Source organism: Poecilia mexicana, unplaced genomic scaffold (genome assembly GCF_051168715.1).
Source record: "Poecilia mexicana isolate PSO_F unplaced genomic scaffold, ASM5116871v1 scaffold_10, whole genome shotgun sequence".
NCBI classification, from domain to species: Eukaryota; Metazoa; Chordata; class Actinopteri; order Cyprinodontiformes; family Poeciliidae; genus Poecilia; species Poecilia mexicana.
In genome coordinates this window covers 27,165,567-27,185,814 of record NW_028263379.1, presented here as the reverse complement: position 1 = coordinate 27,185,814, position 20,248 = coordinate 27,165,567, and the positions used below count along the sequence as shown (strand labels likewise).

Sequence of the window (20,248 nt, the reverse complement as noted above, 5' to 3'; positions counted from 1 at the left end):
ATCAGGACAGGCAGAACAGTGTGAACTTTTGAGGGCAGAGGGGGAGTTTGTGGTGGACAAAGTTGTGGAGCAAGGCAAAAAAAGTTCCCTGCAAAGCAGCCGCTCTTTGGAGAAAAAAAGGAGGAGGAGAAGTGGCTCCTGTGGAGGGAGGCAGTGGTGACAAAGATGCAGATAAGAAATAAGAAACAGAGGCAGCTCAGATGAGATAAGCTCATCTTCATTTTGGGCCACACCAAGACAACAAGTGTTCTCAGACGGCCAGAGGTGCCTGGATGTGTAACGTAATTAAAAAACTATTAAAATATAAATAAATATCAGTGCCTGCATTCAATAAGTATGTCTTAGAGGAGTCTCCTCCACTCCGCTCCTTCAGACTAGCCACTAGCAATTAGCAAACACCTGATGGAACTACGAATCTGCTGAGCTTATTGTATGAGCTACTGCTCAGTGAGATTCTGGTAAAACTTTGTTAAAGAGTTAACAGAGGAGCCATGTTGTGATGACTCTCTGAAGGCGACGTTTCAGAAAGAGCAGGAGTTTTTAAAGAGACAGGGACCCGATTTCTAGGCTTATATTAGGAAGTAAAATTTCATGGACTATAAGTTGATATCAAGTAAGGCTGAGTATGAAATACTGCCACCTGCAGGTGGGAGTTAGCACTTAAAGCCAATGTTTTTACCCTTTATACAGAAAATTAGAAATAACCTCACAATTAAGCATTAGCTCGAAAAAATGCGGAGATCTGTTGATTTTGCGATCGCAAAAAAAGTGGAGTGACCGGTTGATATAATTTGGGAGTAAACAGATTACAACTGCTTTGATTAGACTGATTTAAGTGCATCTCTAATGAGATTTAAGGCAGGTAATGTAATAAAAAGGTCTGTCGTCAAGTCTCCCAGCATGCAGCACACTCCCTGTGTGAGTCAGGGCAAGCTGTGTTTGTTTAGGGTGTGGTTTTATGTCTTTTCATCACAACCTGCGTTTTGGAGAGTTTCACTCTATCCTGTCAGCAACTCTGGTTTTGCAAACACTCCAGCATGCTGAGTTAAGAGTCGCCTGAAGCGTGTCAGAGCCATATGAGGAATAGCATACTTTGAAAGGCTAAACTATTATTTTTAATTTTCTCCCTGGAGACCGAATGTGATGAATTACTAGCGCAGCCTCGAGGATGTAGGTGTTCTGTTTGAAAAAGTTTTTTTTTTTTCTTCTTACATTTGCTCTCGAAGCTGAATGATATCATGTATTTATAACACAAGTGAACAGATGAAGGGGAAACATTTAAAAATGAGAGTGGCAGCCGAGATATCCATGGTAACAGTTGGGAGGACCTGCCGGGATCCGACGCTCAGGTGGAAGAATCTGTTGCCACAGCAACTGGGTATGTACTTCATAAATCCGGCCTGCGTAGAGGAGTGGCTAAATGAAGGCTAAAGTATTCAGCGTGTGGTTTGCAACAACATGTGAACGAGTAGAAAAAAGGGTGGTGGCAGCATTATGATGCGGGGGCATGTTAGCTGGGAAAAGGAAGCAACTCATGGGAAGCAGACATGTTTAAAGCTGCAAAAGGAAACCATGTCAAACTGGGTCAGAACAACAAACCCTGAAAAAAAAACAGCTTGTGCTGGAAACAATGTAAATCTAGTAGCAGACAGAATTTAGCCCTCTGGAGCCATATTAAGCCAAATTAAGTCTGGTCTTAGTTTAGTTAAATCTTGCTGCATTTCTGACTCACCACTAATGAAGTCACAGAGCAATGCATTATGGGCTCTTATGGCTTTAAGGAGGCTCTTCTAACCCTTGGTTGAAATATTTATCTAAGGATGGAAGTGAATTAAAGTTTCATTTTGAAATGCACAAACACCGACTGCCTTTTGTTGCTTGAAAGAAAACCGTGAATAGGATGTTCATCGCTAGCGACGGCGAAATGTTTTCAACTCGTCTTACGTCTCCAACTCAAAATTAGATCTGATTAAGGCTGAGACGATTAATCGGATTAATCGTCAATCAATTTAGCAACCGTTTAGTCATTCGCTGGAGTGTACAGACTCAAAAATATATATTTTCTGAAAGAAGAACACCCTCAGAGTAGCAATGGATACAAAAAATACAGATAATTTACATTTAAGATGAAGAAAAACACCATTGTATGTAAATGTGTTCTACCCAGAGCTCCTCAAGTGGCATAGTTTTAGCTTAACCTGGATTAAATTTGGTAATTGTCGGATTAAGCGCCTTTTGCTTCACTGTATGGCTGTTAAGTCGAGACAAAAGGATTGAGCTTTTCACATGTTGACGTTGACAAGTCTTTGTTTAGCCGCAGACGCATCTTTTGCCACAAAGAATCACGTGTACATGAATGCTATGTTATTGGACTTTGGGCAACAAAATGCTTATTTTTGTATTTAAAATAATTGAGTTATTTGGATTTTTTAATGTATTTTGAATATTGTATAAAAAGGCTAAAGTGGTTAAGTGGAAAAGGTGCGAAATGTTCACATTTTGATTAATCGTCAGAATAATTGATAGAATAATTGACAGTCTACAGTCACATTTACAATAATCAGTAGTTTCAGTTCAGATCTGGGGGGCAGAAGTTGGGTGACCAATACTGTAATACTGGATCAGGCGATTCCTGCGGTGAAACATGGTAGTGGCAGCATCATGTTGTGGGGACTGACGGGAGGACCGTCCCCAAAGACTTGATACAGGCAGAGCAACAATTATATGGTTCAGATTAACACATCCTCATGTGTTAGTAAGGCCTAGTCAAAGTCCAGCACCAAATCCAGCCAAGAATCCTTGAAAATGCGTCGCTGTGGATGCTCTTCATCCAATCTGACTGAGCTGGAGTTATTCAGCTCAGAAAAATGGGCAAATCCTTCAGTTCCTCGACAGTGAGAGCTAACGGCTGGGGTTGTGTGAATGCGCTCACCAGGGATTCCTGGCATCACAGGCCCAGTCTTACTCGGGTCGGGCGGACCGGAACTGCTGGTCTCCGGTATTGAGTTGTCCTCCTGGGTTTCCGGCGCCTCCGGGATCGCTGCGTCTGGGTCTGTGGGAAAACAGAGAAGAAAAGGAAAAAAAAAGAGAGAGAGAGAGAGAGCAGACAAAAAAAGTCAGCCTTGGAAAGCCGCATGCGATGAATTACAATGACTTGTTCCTCTGCTACAGCAAAGGATTATGCTTATTATCTTTTGATATATCTTTTATACACAGAGACGGTTATCTTCGCCTGTGTCGAAACTGTGTCAGAAGGGAAGATGAAAGCAGAAAAAAAAAACAGAGGAAGGAGTTGGTGGGTTGGTGGGTTGGGAATTTGCGAACGGCTGTGAAACACGCAGATATCCCTGTCCTGTCGTAAAAAAAAAAGAAAAAGTGAGCTCACATCTACATCAGCAGCTCCTTCAGCAAACACTCAGACAGGCATTTCCAACACCGACACACTCGTGAGAGCCTCCCACACACACACACACACACACACACACACACACACACACACACACACACACCCACACACACACACACCTTCAATATACTTACAATACACTCAGGCCTGGCAGAATGGGGGTAAAGTAGTTATATATTAACTTTTTATTGTTTTACATTATTCATCACGTTAAAAGGCCATAATATGCCTTATTTATTGCCCTGGCTTTAACTCTGCTAGAAGAGGCACACTTCGCAGGGGGCGGAGGGGGGTAGTGGGGTTATAAGAGGACCGGAAAAAAGGACGTCGTGGTAGATGAGGAGAGGAGAGGAAGGAGAAGAGGAGGGGGAGGGGGGCGTTGTAGCTCTGAGGGGAGCGCAGAGGAAACAGACAGTTTATCTGACTGTCTGTTGTGATTTCAGCACACACACTTTGAAGGCTTGGCTGCAGTAAACAGCGGAGGGTCTTCCAGCGGGTTTTTTTTTTTTTTTTTTTTTTTTTACAAGGGGCAGAAGACAGTCAGACACTATTAAAAGATGGATTCCACAGGAGTCCATCAGATATTTCTGCCACGCTGCAGGCCTTATCTGCATCTGCCCCAAGGCCCGCTCAAAGGGTCTGTGAGGAGAGAGAGAGAGAGGAGGGGGCAGAAAAAGGGGGCTCGTGGGGAGGCAATTTGTATTCGAGTCCCCCGTGGGAAGTGTGTGTGGCCAAGCACGGGCGGATGATAGGAAGGGGGCCAGTCATTCTGGCAGGAAATTTTCTATTTCCAAGCAATTATGGCTAAATCCTGAGCCGAAATGAGAAATGATTTGGGTGTGGATGGGAAGATAAAAAAAAAAAAAAAAGAAGGAATTGGACTATGGTGTCTCTTTCTTCTTCTTCTTCTTCTTTTTATGTTGTTGAACGGGATGGTGGAGGCCCCTCTGCAGCTCCATCTTCTCCATGTCCCGACCGCAGCCTCGGCTCGGCGCTGATTGCAGCAGCGCCGAACTTAGCCGTGAGCTGTTGTGCCTTGTCAATAATTGATGAGAGAAAGACAGGAGTGAGAAGTGGGAACATTCACGCATGACAGAGGGGCGGAGGGGCGGAGGCGGTGGGGCGTGGAGGCTATGCGTGCGGACAACACTGATCTGACTCACTACGAAGCGCGCACGCACCCGGGCGCTGAGCATGTGCATGCCGTGGCCTAATGTTCTGACCCTTTTTTTCTTTCTTTCTTTTTCCTGTGCGTGCTGTTTGACATTTTCCTTAGCTAGGCAGACAAGCAACTAACTCAGAAGTGCCAAGCTACCAGAAGGACGGGAGAGGCTGAGGGGAGGAGGGGAGACGATGATGATGGAGTGACAGAGCGGAGAGACAGGGATGTCGGGAGACGTAGATGGAGGGAAAAACACGAGGAGGGAGAGATGCATGCGTGGCAGTGAGTCAACATATTTCTAATGAGCAAGGTGACATGGGAGAGAGACTGCTGAACAGCAGTGGATTTATAAATGATGAGCTTCCCATTCAGGCACTTTCTCTTCCTTTTTAGTGCTTTTTCTTTTCTTTTGTTGCAGAAAAGAAAAACAGCAAAAAAAAAAAAGACAAAGACATTTAAATAAGTGACATAAAGAGCATGATTTTTACCATTTAATGCGATACACCAACGCATATTAGTGCGTAACGGTGAAATGGAACTAAGGCTAATGTATGGTTATCAATCGTTTACAAAAACATCTTTGAAGTGCGGTGTGCAGATGTTATTCTGACCCCCTCATCTGCTACAAAAAATACCATCACATTTCAGCTTACAAGTTGTTGTTTTTTTGTTGTTTTTTTTAAGGGTTTTCTAGGAACTGGTCACCGTTACTCAATGGTGACTGGACAGGAAATACACAGCAAAAACACAAAAACTTAAAGTATTTTTACGCAGATTCTAGAGTAAATATGTCAGAACTTTTTGTAAGACAAAGCTAGTCTACAATTCATTTTTCAGCAAGATATTGGATGGTGCTTTAAGTCAATAATCCCTTCAAAATGGTGAAAAAGTTTCACTTCACCTGGCAGATTATTTCACTCATAAAGTGGGGAAAAATATCTTATTATAAGTGAAAAATAAATCTGGAACATGACCTAAAATCAGCTCTTATATCTTGCTGAAAAGTTACTTGTAAGTTTGTTTTCTTTCATTTCAAGAGTACTAAAGTATTTGCGCTGGAAACTAGACCAAGCCTACTTGGTAAGATTTTGTGTTTTTGCAGTGTATGACCCAAAACCAGGAATAGGACCCAGGAGAACCAGATTGAGGACTTTTTCCTCTACAAACTGAGCCACCCAACACTATTCTTCGAGTTTCTTCTTTTTCTTTCTGTTTTTTTTTGTAAGTTTTGAACAATCTGCATTCCTCTCACAATTATGCACTACTTTTAATATTTTTCTTTGACGTCAAAGTGCTAAAAAGACAAATACTGGCAAACACACATGCATCATAAATGTGTCTCTAAAAGAATCTGTGCACATTTTATACTGGAATCAATCTCCAAAGTACACAGCGCAATGTGCAGAAAGATTGGAAGCGGACACAGGAGAGAGGGTTGGAGGGGTGCAGTGTGATCTTGGCGAGCAGAAGGCACGGAGCTGCAGAGACGGAGGATGTTTGAATCGAACACACAATAACATCTGGGGTTAGAACCGAGCGGGGCTTTAGTTTTTATTGTGTTTGCTAAGACAAAACACACTGTGGCTGCAGAAGGAAGCGCCTCGGGGGGGGGGGGGAGTGAATAATGTCTGTTTTCATTATTGATTAGTCTAGTGAGGATTTTTATGTTTAATTTTGGAGAAGAGACGAAAAAAATATGCAGAAATATTGCCCTGAGGCACGACTTCTTCAAGTTTTATCAAATAGCTAATAAAAGAGAGAAAAGCCTCAACTACCAGACGGCAGAAAGGGCTCTTAAAATATGCATTTTATTTATATATTTTATTTGTTAATCATTTATCTGTACTAACACCACATTAAAGGGAGAATGCTAGCAGAAAGGAAGTGCAGCTGCTCGTAAAGTGGAAATAGTGAGGAAAAGTCCCCTGAAATGCATAATGTCAAAGTACTTTCTTATATGCCACCTATTCGGTGTTAAAATAGGCCCTCATTCTGGGAATTATATTTGACATTTTCAGCACTTTCTGCACTCACAGCAACCAGCTGTACGGCAAGAGTAGGAACAAGAAAAATCCAAACCCTTACATGTGGAGGATGGCCACCCTTGAAACTTAATGGAAGAAAAAGACAAAACAAAACAAAACAAAAAAAGACAATCACTTAAAAGCAACCAAATCAACACCCTGCTTCAAATAGCCCAGTGGGCTGGACGGGCGCATTACGCATCCCAGCCCCAGAAACCGACTTTTTGAAAGCAGCAGCAGCTGGGCACGCTGCATCTTTCCGAAAAAGGGTTTTTAGGGCGCATCGACTGTGAGTGACAGCTCCGCCGGGGGAGCGATTTTGGGAAATGAGCGCACGGCTGTGCCGAAGTTGAGGAACAGCCGGGAGCCACGGCACCAGACCCCGACTGAGAGGAACTTTCCTGGAAGTTTCCTCGAAAACGAGCCCTCCGCCCCCCACGATCCAATCTCGTTTTCAGCTCCCATTAGAATATGGAACTGTTTCTCCTTGATAGCTCTGTGTCGGCCCGCCTGCGCTCACGCGGCGTTGTTGTTGTCAGCCCCCGCCACGCAAGAGTCACAATCCCAGGCCATCGGCTGCTCAAAATGACCTACATGGAGAGCAGACGCAGAGGCTGTCTGTCTCTGAGATGGCTGTGGGTATTTTTTTCACCGCATCTGCTGAATTTGTTCCCGCTCAAACCTTGCTAGCATCAGCAGCTTGTTAGTTTCTACTCCCCCACACTCTGCACAGGATACAATGTTGTCATCTCACTCTCTGGCACATCCACAGATTCCCACACACGCTCCATTTTCAATTTTTTATTTCTTTTTACAGTGTCTCTTCAGTTTATTTCTGATTCAGTGAGATCCAACTCTTAGTCTGGAATCGGATCGCCGTGGTGGGCAGATGTTCCTCTTACTGTCTGTTTGGGTCAAAACAAACCGCTCTGAGGACGCAGGAACTGTTTACACAGCAACACATCTGTGTACTGTACTCTGTCAAAGCCAGGATGTAGAGGTCCGGATCGCAAAGCGGAGCGGCGTGGAAAAGAGAAATGCGTGATGCGATCCAAATGCCGCGTCCAAGGATATCTAAACAAAACTTGCCTGTTTACCTCCAGCGTTTTTAAGATGACGTACACCCCGGGCCGCGCACTTACATGGAAAATCTCAAACGGACGTCCGCAGGGCGAGAATCACAGCCGAGGAACATCAGAGGGCAACTCCTGCAACTTGGAAGTGGAGTTATTCCATGAAAGTCATCAGTCATTTGTTTGTTATTTCTTTCGGATTTCTTTTCTATACAGCTTGCGCGTGCTGTTCATTGGTATATGAGAGTCATTCAACATGTCTCGATTCCCCCCCGCAGGGCCGGGCGGGCAACGTGGATACGATCATCTGTCATAATACGGGCCTATGTAATCGTATATCGCGGCGTACGCAGCGGCGGTCCGTTTTCCATCAGTGCAACTTGAAACTTTACATCCAAAATTCCTGGACAGGAATTCGATGGCGAGCTAATCGGATCACTTCATCACGCTGCAGAAATTACACAGCGCGGTGCATGCAGGGGTCCTGAGTCGTGGTCGCTTCCCACAAACAGAAACCCCCCACAAGTAAACAGATAATTATTGTCTCTCACTTTTAATTATGATCAAGCAGTTTTACTGCACTTGACATCAATGAATTACACTTTAAGCTGCTTCGCTTTTGGTTAAAGTTTCTATTTTTCTTAGAAGTCTGAATGTGTGGAGTTTCCATGTTCTCCTTGTTCAGGCATTAGTTCTCTCCAGGTACTCCAGCTTCCTCCTGCAGTCCAAAAACATGGTTGTTGGGTTAATTATTAACTCCAAATTGTCTTTAAAGTACATAATTTTTGATACAAGTGTGTATAATGATGTTAAAATAAATATTTTAATACAAAAGAACAAAATTATACTGAAATATTTTGAAAAGAGTAACTTTAATTTAAAAACATTAAATAGGTGGCGGAAAAATCTGCCACATTTGATCCAAACTGGCACCTCTCTCCAGGTAGAGAGACATTACTTTTACTTTTCTCTGTCACTAAAAGAATTTAATTAACAGGTCATGGAAAATACTGAATAACTACTGAAGTCAAGTTATCTAAGCTACTCTTCAAAATAGGAAAATCTAGAAAATATTTAAGTAATGTGAAATGTGTGTTCCTAAGTCAGGAAATGGCTACATGAAAGCAACTACTTGTCTAAACTTGTCTATCTAGACTGTCAGTGCAATAATTAAAAGGCTTAAAGGCAACTGAGATAAACAAGGCTGGACAAGGACCCATATTTATCTCACCGCCACACTCAGGAGGAAGAATATCTGCAAAACAGGGAATTAGTTACATCCTAGAGCCATAAAGTCTCCGCAGTCAGATAAAGGTTTTTGAACATGTCTTTACCAAATATTGCCAATAATTGTAGAGGATGCTGTAGTTATTGAGGGGGAAAAAATCTTATAAAGAATTCATGAAACCCAAAGTGGTCCTTGAACTTTATATGAAGATGAATTACCTTGGTTTGAATTGTAATATCTGAGGTTCTGCTCATTTGTATAATATTTGATATGGATTTATTCATGAACACTTTCCGTATCTCCACTTCGGTGTAGATAAATCCAATTGACTGTGACACTATCATCAGATAATATGAGCAAAAAGCTCAGGAAGCAGTTAATTGTAAAAATATTGTAACCGAGACACATTTCAGCTGTCTCATTTATGAGCCAATTATAAAATCTCAGAATGAACAATCAATGAGAGAAGAAAAAAACATGTTTTTCCAATCTTCCTCCAGATTCTGGTACCTTGATTTTCCAAATAAAAAAAACACTTCTTTTTTTCTTCTTTACTTTAATGTGAAAGGAGGAATTTGAACCACTAAGCAGCGGTTCTGTCCTTTCTCTCCTTAGCCCAGTAAAGACGGTTCTGACATTGTCGCTGATTCACGAATGTTAAGACGAGGAATGTGACAGCGTAAGTCTTCCTTCTGAAAATATGTTATAGTTTCTGAAGCTCTGACATTTACCACCACCCACACTTTGTGAATCTCCCCCAAGTTCTTGAATTTTCTTTGCTTCATAATGCTGTGATTATCCTACTTGATTGTGCCCCCTTATCTAATACAGTTATTTCTTTCCCTCAACTTTCTAATAATTCCATGCTTGGAAACACACCACTGTGAACAGCCAGCTTCTTTAGAAACAGTCTGAAACCCCCTCCCCTGAATTTTAGGCGCCAATGATCAAAATTAACAGAAACCAGCAGAAATATATGCTTAAAGTACTTCACTATATTACAATAATCAATTTCACATTTTAGTTTTACTTTCTGAATTGAACTGCCAATTAATTGTTTTCAGACGTTCAAATTTATTGTAATTTGAATGTTATTGTAATTTGAATGTTATTGTAATTTGTACATCCCGGACGAGCCCCCACTGATTGAGAAATATGGCTGAATGTTGCAAACAAAAGAGAAAAATCAACTCACATAACACCAAGAATCAGTGAGACGTGTAAGAGGGTGCAGATAATTTGGGTAATGGCATTTACCCAAATTAATGCTATTATATTAGTTGGTTCCTAACTAGTTAGTTAGGAACCAGCTAACTAATTAGATTACTTACATAACGTTACAGAAGTTGGCTTTATAGCTTTCCGCCCTCCTGCTGATATTACAGCTTATTATGGCATAAGCTATAATATCACTGTAATTGCCATGTAATGACTTCAATTTTAAAACTACAACTTCTATTTTGACAGAAGGGCAACACAGTTTGACAGAAATCATCACACACACACACACACACACACACACACACACACGCACACACACACACACACACACACGTCTGTTTTTAAAAAAAATATATTTTCAGGGTTAAAATGGAAATCAAACAAGAAAATTTGTTGAATGTATTTCTTTAACATCAAAAGCATGTCAACTTCATTATTTTATCAAAATTTAAACATGATATAGAGGTCGGTAACAATTCTGAAAGGAAAATTGGAGAAACCCTGCTGGCAAGTGTTTTACACAGAACAGCTCTACAGTTCCAGAGATCGCGTCTCGTCGGACGCTGCTGGCGGACAAAGTCACGGCAGGCACACACGGCGTTAAATGGAAATGTCACACCAAAGTGAAACATGGCTTCAAGGCAGCAGCGCTTTTCTTTGTGTTCTACATGTGAGGTGAGCGCACACTTACCTTGCCCGACTTTCATGATGACTTTCATGGCTCGGCTCTTGCACACGCCTCCCTCGCGGTTCTCCAGGCCCTCGATCGTGCCGTTGGAGGTTGCTGGAGGGCGGAGGTGGGGGAGGAGGGATGGAGGAAGCAGGACGAAGAGAAGGGTGGAGGGAAGAAAGAAGGCAGAAGAAAGAGGAGAGATGGTGACACGTTGGTTAATGAGCACGTCCATAACGCACAGAACTAATCAATATTTACGACAAGCTCTGATTAGCTGTTCCAGTGATTAGCAGTTCTCACCCTCAATCAGTGGCCAGCGCCTCTCAACGCCACCTCTCATTAACATAAGATAGTGAAGTCAAACGAAAAGGAACAACATTACAGTCCATTGAGGTGGCGAAGAGGAACGCGGTTAGACCTCAAACAGTGTGTGCGAGTTTGTGTGTGTGTTTTCTGTTTGCGCATAGTTTAGCAGTGAGGCACGGCTACCAAAGCTCCAGCTGCCTGCCAAGTCCTTCGAGCAGCTAACTCCCTCTGGGCCACATGTGTCACCACTTGCTGGTAGTGCAGCGAGCTAAATGCCTCGCTCAAAGTTCTTGCTGCATCCATTTCTAAATTAGTGCACGGACACGCGGAGTGTCTCCGCTCGTTTCAAAGCCCGGCTCTGATCCGGCCGAGGAAGGAGAGTTTAGGGGTCCGGCGTTGTTTATCCAATGTCACGGTCTCTTCACGCGCCACGACACAATTGGCTGTCTATTTCCAGGCCCATGATAATGACCCGGGGAGACAGAGTGTGACTCCAACCTTAGCACTGAGCAGTTAAGCACGAGGTTGTGTATGTGTGTGTGCATTGGGACATGAGACGATGGCTCTAAGTTTGGAATTCCCCAAATGATCTCCATGACCGCTTACTCTGCTCTTTTCCTTCCTCTCAATTGCTTTTGTTTCTCTTCCTCGCCTTATCCATCTAGGTCTCAAATCATTCCACTTTTTATATATACATATCTGTAATGTCTGCCTCTCCTCCTTCCTTTCCGTCCCTCTTAACTCAATAACCATCTCCCAGGGTGATTGCTTCAGATGTCACCCTCATTACGATGACATTGTCTTGGAGAGGATGCTTATCTAATGACAGCACAAAGAGAAGCAAACTTGGCTACTGGGCAGAGGAAGGAGGGGAGGGGATGCGGGTCCAAACAATGCCTGACAAACACTGGAATACTTACTGGCATGGCTGAATCAATGTTTCTACATGCGATTACTTGCTATAAACTCCTGTATCAAGCTGTTGAAATGTGGCTCCACAGCTACGGAAAACAACAACAAAAAAGAATGGCTCATCTAGTTGATTCATGTCCTGTCATTCCTAAGTGTTATTAATGCTGACATTTTGTCACCTCCCCCCCATCCCGAGGGATTCCAGCTTCTTTACTTCAGAGAAATTGAACAAAACGAAATAATGAACAGCACTAATATTGTGTTACGCTATCAGATGGCGCTCGGCCTCCAAATTACGAGGGCAAGCACAACATTTTGCTAGCGTAGCCGGAGTGCGTGATAATTTGTGAGGCTCGCTGTGATAACATCTTGTCAGGAGCTCTTTGGCGAAATCAACCAAACCCCCATCGGCCCCCCATAAACTCTGGTGTAGACTCAACACAGCTGAGGGAAGCGGACACTGAAATACACAGGAGGGGCCTGGACAACTAAGTGCCGTGCACGAACAGAACAACATTTCAAATTTACGTGCAGCATTAATGTGAAGGAGCGCTCCAGGCTTAGAGAGCCTGGTGAGTTATCTACATCCTGTAATCTATAAAAGCTGCGGCGTTATTTCTTTAAACTAAATGTTAAGTAGTTTTACCTAAACAATACATCAAGCTAAATTTGTTGGATGAGATTTGGTATGTCGGTAAGATTTTAAACAGCTGTGCCTCACTAAAGTGTTTTATCTGAATGAGCATTAAAAGACAGATTCAGTTTTTTTATTTAATTTACAATAAAAAGTGAACCTAAAGCGGGATGTTCATCACAAAAACTGACACAATTTTCACGTTTTATCAGACATTACCAGGAAATCGGGCTTTAATGTGAAAAATTTGAGTCAAGTGAAAAGTTGGAGTTTACTTGGAGCCTGAACCCTTCAGAACCACAAAAACTCAAACATTTGTTCTACATTTTCTTTTCTTGATACTTATTCAGTTCTGGAAAATTACATTATCAAATCCCATACTTCCACAAACTTTGTAGGAACTTTTGTAAAATAAAACATCCATACAATCTGGATACATGTTTATTCAAATACAAATTCTAACAATAGTTTTGGCTTGATCCTAATAATGCTTAGACTTTTGAAAAGAAAACCATTATTAATTATATAAAAAAAATTATGTCCACTTAAATGTAGCAAACGACTCCACTCATATTACGACTTTTAGCCACTATCGTGAAGAATAAAATGTTATTAGAATGGAAACTTTTCTTTTAGCTTAAAAAGCATTTGTTTGTGTTTCAAATCAGTTGTTTTTGTGTTTAAAAATATTAGCCAACTATTAGGTTGGTTTAAAATTTTATAGTTTTTCTTGGGCCAAAAGTTTAATGTCGGTTGTAAATCTGACATAAAGCAAGTAAATGAAAAACAACCTGAGTGTGATAATGAGTGTGTTTACCATAGGTTAATACTACCATTCACCACAGCAAAAAAAAAAAAAATTAAATAACCAACAGACTGCTGGTAGCATCTACAAGCACTGTTCAAAAAAGTTAATACAAAATTAGTATGAAATTTGCTAATAAAAGTCTTAAATAGCATGAAGATGCTGTATTTTATTTGATCCCTTTCAATGCCCAGTGAATTCATAAAAATAATTTTGAGCCTCACTGTAGCAAAGTTTCTAGTTGTTCTACTAAAAAGGGTAAATTTTCTCCCAACTTTCTGCCATCTTCCCTAAAACCTGGTCAGATACTCACTCCAAGTTGTTGGGGTGTCCAGGGTTACCGCTCCACAGTATACGCAAGCCGCATACATTCAACACAAATGTCGGACTATTAGAAATGACATAATTCATTCTTTGTGTACAATTGTAATATCCTCTCTGATGAACGTAGCTCTCCTGCAATAAATCCACTCCACACAGACTACAGTGCCCAAAATACTAAAAGTCACCATGTTGGAGGTACAGATGAGAAACACAGTCATCAGGGTTTTTACGAATATCTTTTGAATCACATAATTTTCAGATTACATGCAGCTCAAGTCCTGGATGTCACCACTGAAGCTGGGGTAACGGGTATAAGGCAAGAGTTGAAAATGGAGAGAAGGAAATACTTCTTTAGTAATCTAAGTTATCGGTAAGTCTTCACATTTGGCAAGAGCCAGTTTATTGTTATTATTATTATTATTATTATTATTATTATTATTATTATTATTATTCTGGCCTGTATCTAGGTTGTTTTGATCCCAGCAGTTCTCAGAGTGTAACCAAGGAGCCGTGACTTCTTTAACGTGATGGAGAGGTGAACTGGCCTGCCCCCGGTTGTGATAGAGCGGGTGCTGATACAAGCACTATAACCTGATCTGTGATTTTACACCCAGTTTCCTCTCCTCTTTCCATTTTTCCCCCGTTTCCAGGGGAAAGTTACACCAGAAAAAAAAAAAAGTAGAACCTCTTTGAAGCTCAAGCTCAAAGGCGCTTGAATAATCTCACTAAGAGTGAATTTTATATCCACTCAGGGAGAGCAAATCTTCTCAGTGTTAACTTACTCCTGTCGTCTAAATTAACCATTCCTTCAGGCTGGCTGAATGGGGCCTCTGCATCGCTGATGTGGCATAATGATAAGTTGGCCCTTTGAGGCTCCTGTTTAGCCCAGCGACTGAAAGGGAGCTGGATTTATAAAGATGATCGCTTCACATGTTGTTTGCATTCAGACCATGTACAACGTCACATAATTCAAGCCATTACTGTACCGCTGGAACTTCATAATCTGATTAACTGTGTCCGATCATAACCACATTTCCTTCTGCGAATCCATCTTTTAAGCGCTGCTCAAGATGGAAATCAACTGCAGGAACCAACTGTTGCGCGCTCTCAAAAAATGCGCCGCAAATCTTCAAACGGACCTGGAGCCTCTGCCTCGGCTGATTTCGGTTTACTCACATCTATCGTGTCAAGAGATCACGCTACAACTGTGCCAGCTACGTTTGTCAAACTCCCTAACCCCACTCGACAACAAGGACGCACTGCCAGATTTTTTTTTGGTATTTTAATCTAAAAGCCTCTCACTCTATCTTCTCTTCCTCTCGTTCAATTTTCCCCTCGTCTCTTTCTCTCTCTCTCTTGCTCCCTCTCGTTTCATCCCCGAGCGCTGACGTTAATCCAAATCTGGATTTCCAGATATTAAAAGGCCAACAGTCATGTCGCGTTTTGGAGGGAGGAAAGTGGGGAAATGGGTCTTCCTGTGTGTCTCGGCAGAGATAAAAACACAAGGGAGGGATGAAGGGATGACAGGACGAAGAACAAAGACAGGACCGGTCCACCGCTAATGATTGAGTGGAACAAACTCAGCGGTCCAGAATACCCAAAAGAAGTGGTCATTGCATGAAGGAATGCTGCGTTTTTGAAAGAAAGCGGCTGGCTCCATAAGAGGGGGTTCGTGTGATTTAAGACCCTCTTTGTGGGTGTGGATCGTTGGCCACAGAGTGACTAGTGGGAGAACAAAAGATCTACAGCTGCTGAAGTCATAAGAGAAACCAGGTGCCAAATGTTGATGTTGGGAAATATCTACAGTACAACGACGTGAGCCAAGAGCAAAGCTCCTGTTCCAGCGCTACATATGTTCTTCTACTGTATTTTTGCCTACAAGAAAACATATTAAAGGAGGTTGTTTTAAAGTAAAGTTCTGTTGAAACGTTGTAAGTTTCAACAGAACTTACCTGCAGTAGTTAACTCATACAGAATAAATCCAGATTCGCTGGTAGTGGAGCCTGAAGCCAGCGGCTTTAAACCCCGTGAGCAAAGTTTCAAAAGATGATGATGCCTTTCTTCTAATTAATGTGAAAAAGTGCAGAAAAGCCAAAAGTGAAAATTCTGCTGCATAAAGACGTCTACAGATGTCTGAATCTGGCTGAAAAGGGGTGGGGTTGCTCCACTGTGCAAACTGATTTTAAACATCTTTGTTCAGGTTAAATTTAGACATGTGGGCTAAAAAGAAGTCACATTTTCAGCATAATTTTCAGGGTTAAATAAAGGCGTCCTAAAAAAAACCCTGCGCCGATGTTAATGTTTGGTGGGAAGTCTGACAGGAGGAAAAAAAACAAACTTCCACACTCTTAAAACAACTCCAGGCTTAAACATAGCTGTTTATGCTAACTCTGTTTTGCTAGTTCTTTGGTCCACATCAGAATTCATGTAAGAATTCACACCTCCCCAAATGAACCAGACTTTCCAGGCAAACGAACTACAGTTTGAACAAAGCGGCCTAAGCAAAGGTGGTGCGAATGAACGGACCTTTTGTCTTGGTCCAATCCAAACTAGTCGTTAGCTTTAGTCTTTGCAACAAACCAGCTTGGACTTATGATAAGTAACGATACAAAAAGAGTTCCCTCTTCGACAGAGGGCTATGAAAATCCCAGAAATTTCCCATTTAACATTCACATACGAGTGGAGACCTCAACAATCGACTAAAAAAACCCAGATTTCACAAGGACATTCGGGGTGGAGAGGAAGGACTGTTCCCCTAGGTGCTCTGGGGAGAGGAGTGGGAGACGTGTTGCGGGATACCAGCGCTGAGTGGTCCAGACAACACATGCTAAGGCTAGAGCGCGGTGCAGCGGTCTATATTTATTCTCAGGTCTGCTAAATGAGGTCACTCAGGTGGTCCTGGTGAATACATCCCCCCCCAACCCGCCCCATATCCATCAGGAATCATCTACTGCTTATTATTCCTGTTCGGCCCAGGAGAAGTGGGGACGAGGCGGGTGGGGAGGGGAAGCTTTCACACAGAGCAATAGGCTCAGTGTGGAGCTAGCCGCGGCGTGCACGTTTGCGTGCGCAACATCTGCCCAGAGCACAAGCGCAGGGATGGATACAGCCCATGTGACAGACAGAGAGCAGGTTGTTTAATGAGAATGTGGATGAGAGGTGACATTCATTGGCTGCCTCTCACCCACAGCATTCAGACTCCCACTCAGACGAGCAAAGGCAGGGAAAACGGTAGGCGCGGTAACCACCGCCAATAATGTCTACATTCCCCCCCCCCCCCCCCAAAAAGAGAAATGGGAGATAAATACATAAGCGGGCGACAACCACCATCGGATCACTCTCGGTTAGCGTCAAGGCGGGGAAGAAGAAAACGCCGCCGCCGCCGCGCGGAGCCGCTTCATCGCGTTTTTCGAGCAAAGCAGGGCACCAAAACGACACACTCCATTCCAGTCAGCGTGTTTACGTATCAAACAGAGCATCGCAATAAAAATGTCCATTTCTCAGAGCTGCGATTTCCCTATCTGGGTTTTTGTTTACATTAGTCGGGCAGAACTGAAGTGCTGAGAAGCAAAAGAGAGCCTATTTGCACAAAATATTTCACTCCTGAACGAGCACAGGGAGGGTTAGATTAGGTTTATGTGCCTGATTCCAGAGATAACCCTCCCCGGCAGACCTGGCGCGCACACAGGGGAAGCACGCGCACATGCCCACACACACACACACACACACACACACACACATGCACACACACACACATGCACACACGCACACACACACGCATATATGTGGACGAAAAAACACATACAGACCGGGGTTGACAGACTGGAATAATACTGGGGGGATCTGGATGTTTGCACTTTGAACCTTTTCTAATCCTGAGTATTAGGGCATGGCTAAAGCCTGATTATAGTGGAATGAAATGGATCTAAATAGATGTCCCAGCCCATCACACTTCCATTTCTTTTGTCCCAGAAATAGGAATGGAAATCAGTAATCAACCTTCCAGCCCTCCTGCTCGCCGTCTCTCTCCCACATAGCCTCGTCTGCAGGTTTGGCATCAGCCAAGAAGATTCGTTTAGACTTTTTTTTTTTTCTCTTTTTATCGTCTCAGATGAGTCGAGCGCTCTCGGCTTGGCTGATGTTTTTTTTCCTCTCCTCTCTGCCTCATGCTTCTCTGTCGTAATAGAACCTGGCAGACAATATAAAATTGTCACAGCTTCAACGCTTGACAAGCAAATTTTTTATGCTATTTTGTGTATCCAATATTGAATTTGGGTCAGAACAAATGTGGTTTTGAGTAATGAGAGTGGACACAGCTGATTTTCTCATCTCTCTCTGCTTCTCTGTTGCCTTTTCTTTTGGTGGCGGTCGCTTAAAGCTTCGCCACGCGGTACCTCTGATGTTACCGCGTGCCGTCTGCTCCCAGGAGTCGCTTGGCCGCGGTGTAACGGTAAGCAGGGTAAGGGGTCAAGGTTTGTGGTGCTTAGCTGCCCGGCGTGAATGCAACTGTTGCTCTGCTCCCCTGCGTCTCTCCACAGCCAGAGGGGGAGCTCCTCTCCCACATCCCGATTAGTCTGCTCCCTCACTCACACACACACACACACACCGGCTCACATTTTGTCTCGTTACAAACATCATTACATTTAGAAAGGCATTTTTCAATGATAAAGAGGATAATTCCTACATGGATGTATGTTTGGGATTGGATTAATAGGTTATTTTAACATTTTTCTCTGCAGACCCCCTTTTTACTCTGATATCTCTAAATAAAAACAAGCATCAGCGCCAACTGTGTGTACTTTCATCTCACTGTAACTGCATCGCTTCTGTGGAAGGCCTTTTGTTAGGGAATAGTAGCGAGCAAACGGCATCGTGAAGAACAAGGAACACAGAAACAGCCAGGGAGGATGTTTTAGAGGTCAGGTTAAAAACCAATATCCCAAAATATATTACACAGCACTGCTTAATCCATTAAGTGAAAAAAGAGAGAGCATGGAGCAGCTGTAGCCACCCAAACTGACAGGCTAGGACAGGGTGTCCAAACTTTTTGTCTCTTGGGCCAAAATTGTGGAGTCGAGAGGACGGGAGGGCCAGAAAAATGTCACAAATTTAATAAACACTTGTACGATGATGTTTTGTTTTTGTTTTGTTTTTTTAAACTGACCTGATGATGTAATAGTTTAATTAAACAAATGAAACAGTCTGATTTTTCTGTCGCTGTTGGAAGGAAATGTGTAAACTACTGTAGAGCCAAAACTTGAGGGTTTTCTTTATTTCATTTTTTTTCTCTTTTCTTTTTTTCCTTTTTTTTTTGTTGCAGATTTACCTTATTAAAAGAAACATTTGTCAGGTGTTTATTAAAATGTAGTCAGCTTGGAGCAGTATAAGCAGGACTTGGGGCCCCTCTGTGTTTGGGGCTGGATACATTTTGTCCTTGCAAAAGAATGCAAAAAGTGCGGTTATGTAAAGATTAGTACTTTGTATTTGAATAAGATTTCAATTTGTCTCTAATCTTTCTGCCCCAATTAAAAAAAAAAAGTTTCCATCTGGATCAAACCGGGGCGAATAACCTGTATTATTCTTGAACTTTAAGCAAAGTAGTCAGGACCTTACTGTCCTATACATCAAAAATAATATGTAAGGCTGGAAACTAACGTTAGACATCAACCTGAACACTCCACTCCCATGACGATAGATGGTGGTGGCAGCATCATGCTATGGGAATACTCTTCCCAGAAGGCGATCCTGGAAGTCAGGCAGTCAGAGTGTAATGGGGTGGTTTAGATTTAATTATATTCACATCCAATAATGTCCCAGTCAAAGTTCACACCTCAATGATCCAGCTGAGAATCTGTTCTGACTGAAGCTGCCTTACAGGTGCAGCTGCAGACGAAAGATGGTCCTAAAAATAGACTCAAAAAAATTTGACTTCTGTTATTAAAGAAATCCTTTTAAAAGCACAAATAATTATCCTCGTCTTAGCAATTACGTTAAAGGCTATTTTGTGTTGTTTTATCACATGAAGTCCTGGTAAATTGTAATGTGGTTATAACATAAAAAAATGTCAGAAGGTTTACTGGTTTCTCACACTTTTGCATGAAACTCCAGTCCTGAGAAGTCAGCAGACACCAACATGGGCGTGCAGACAAACAAATACATGTTCTCACACACACACACACACAAACACACACACACACACACACACACACACACACACACACACACACACACACACACACACACACACACACACACACACACACACGCACACGCGCAAGCTGCCTGCATAGCCAGAAGATCAGGCAGGACTTAAAAGCTCCTCCAGCAGCAAAATTACAGGGTACCTCTAAATCCTCCCAGCAGAAAGCACTATGCTATAGCGCAGGGTGGGGTGAGGGGAGGGGGTGAGGTAAAATAGAGGTGTGTGTTTTTTTCTGCATGTGTGCATGCATGTGTTGATGTATGTTAGCAAGGTAAAAG

General features: G+C 42.5%; 1 protein-coding gene across 1 annotated transcript in view; it reads right to left on the bottom strand.

Moving 5' to 3' along the window:
- The window catches only part of efnb1 (ephrin-B1), an 82,250-nt gene that overhangs the window by 7,556 nt on the left and 54,446 nt on the right, over positions 1–20,248 (bottom strand). The window contains exons 3-4 of the mRNA XM_015008051.2: positions 10,806–10,898; positions 2,933–3,052 (exon numbers count right to left, since the gene is read on the bottom strand). Of these exons, the coding sequence (XP_014863537.2) occupies positions 2,933–3,052; positions 10,806–10,898 (213 nt within the window). The remainder of the gene's footprint in view (positions 1–2,932; positions 3,053–10,805; positions 10,899–20,248) is intronic.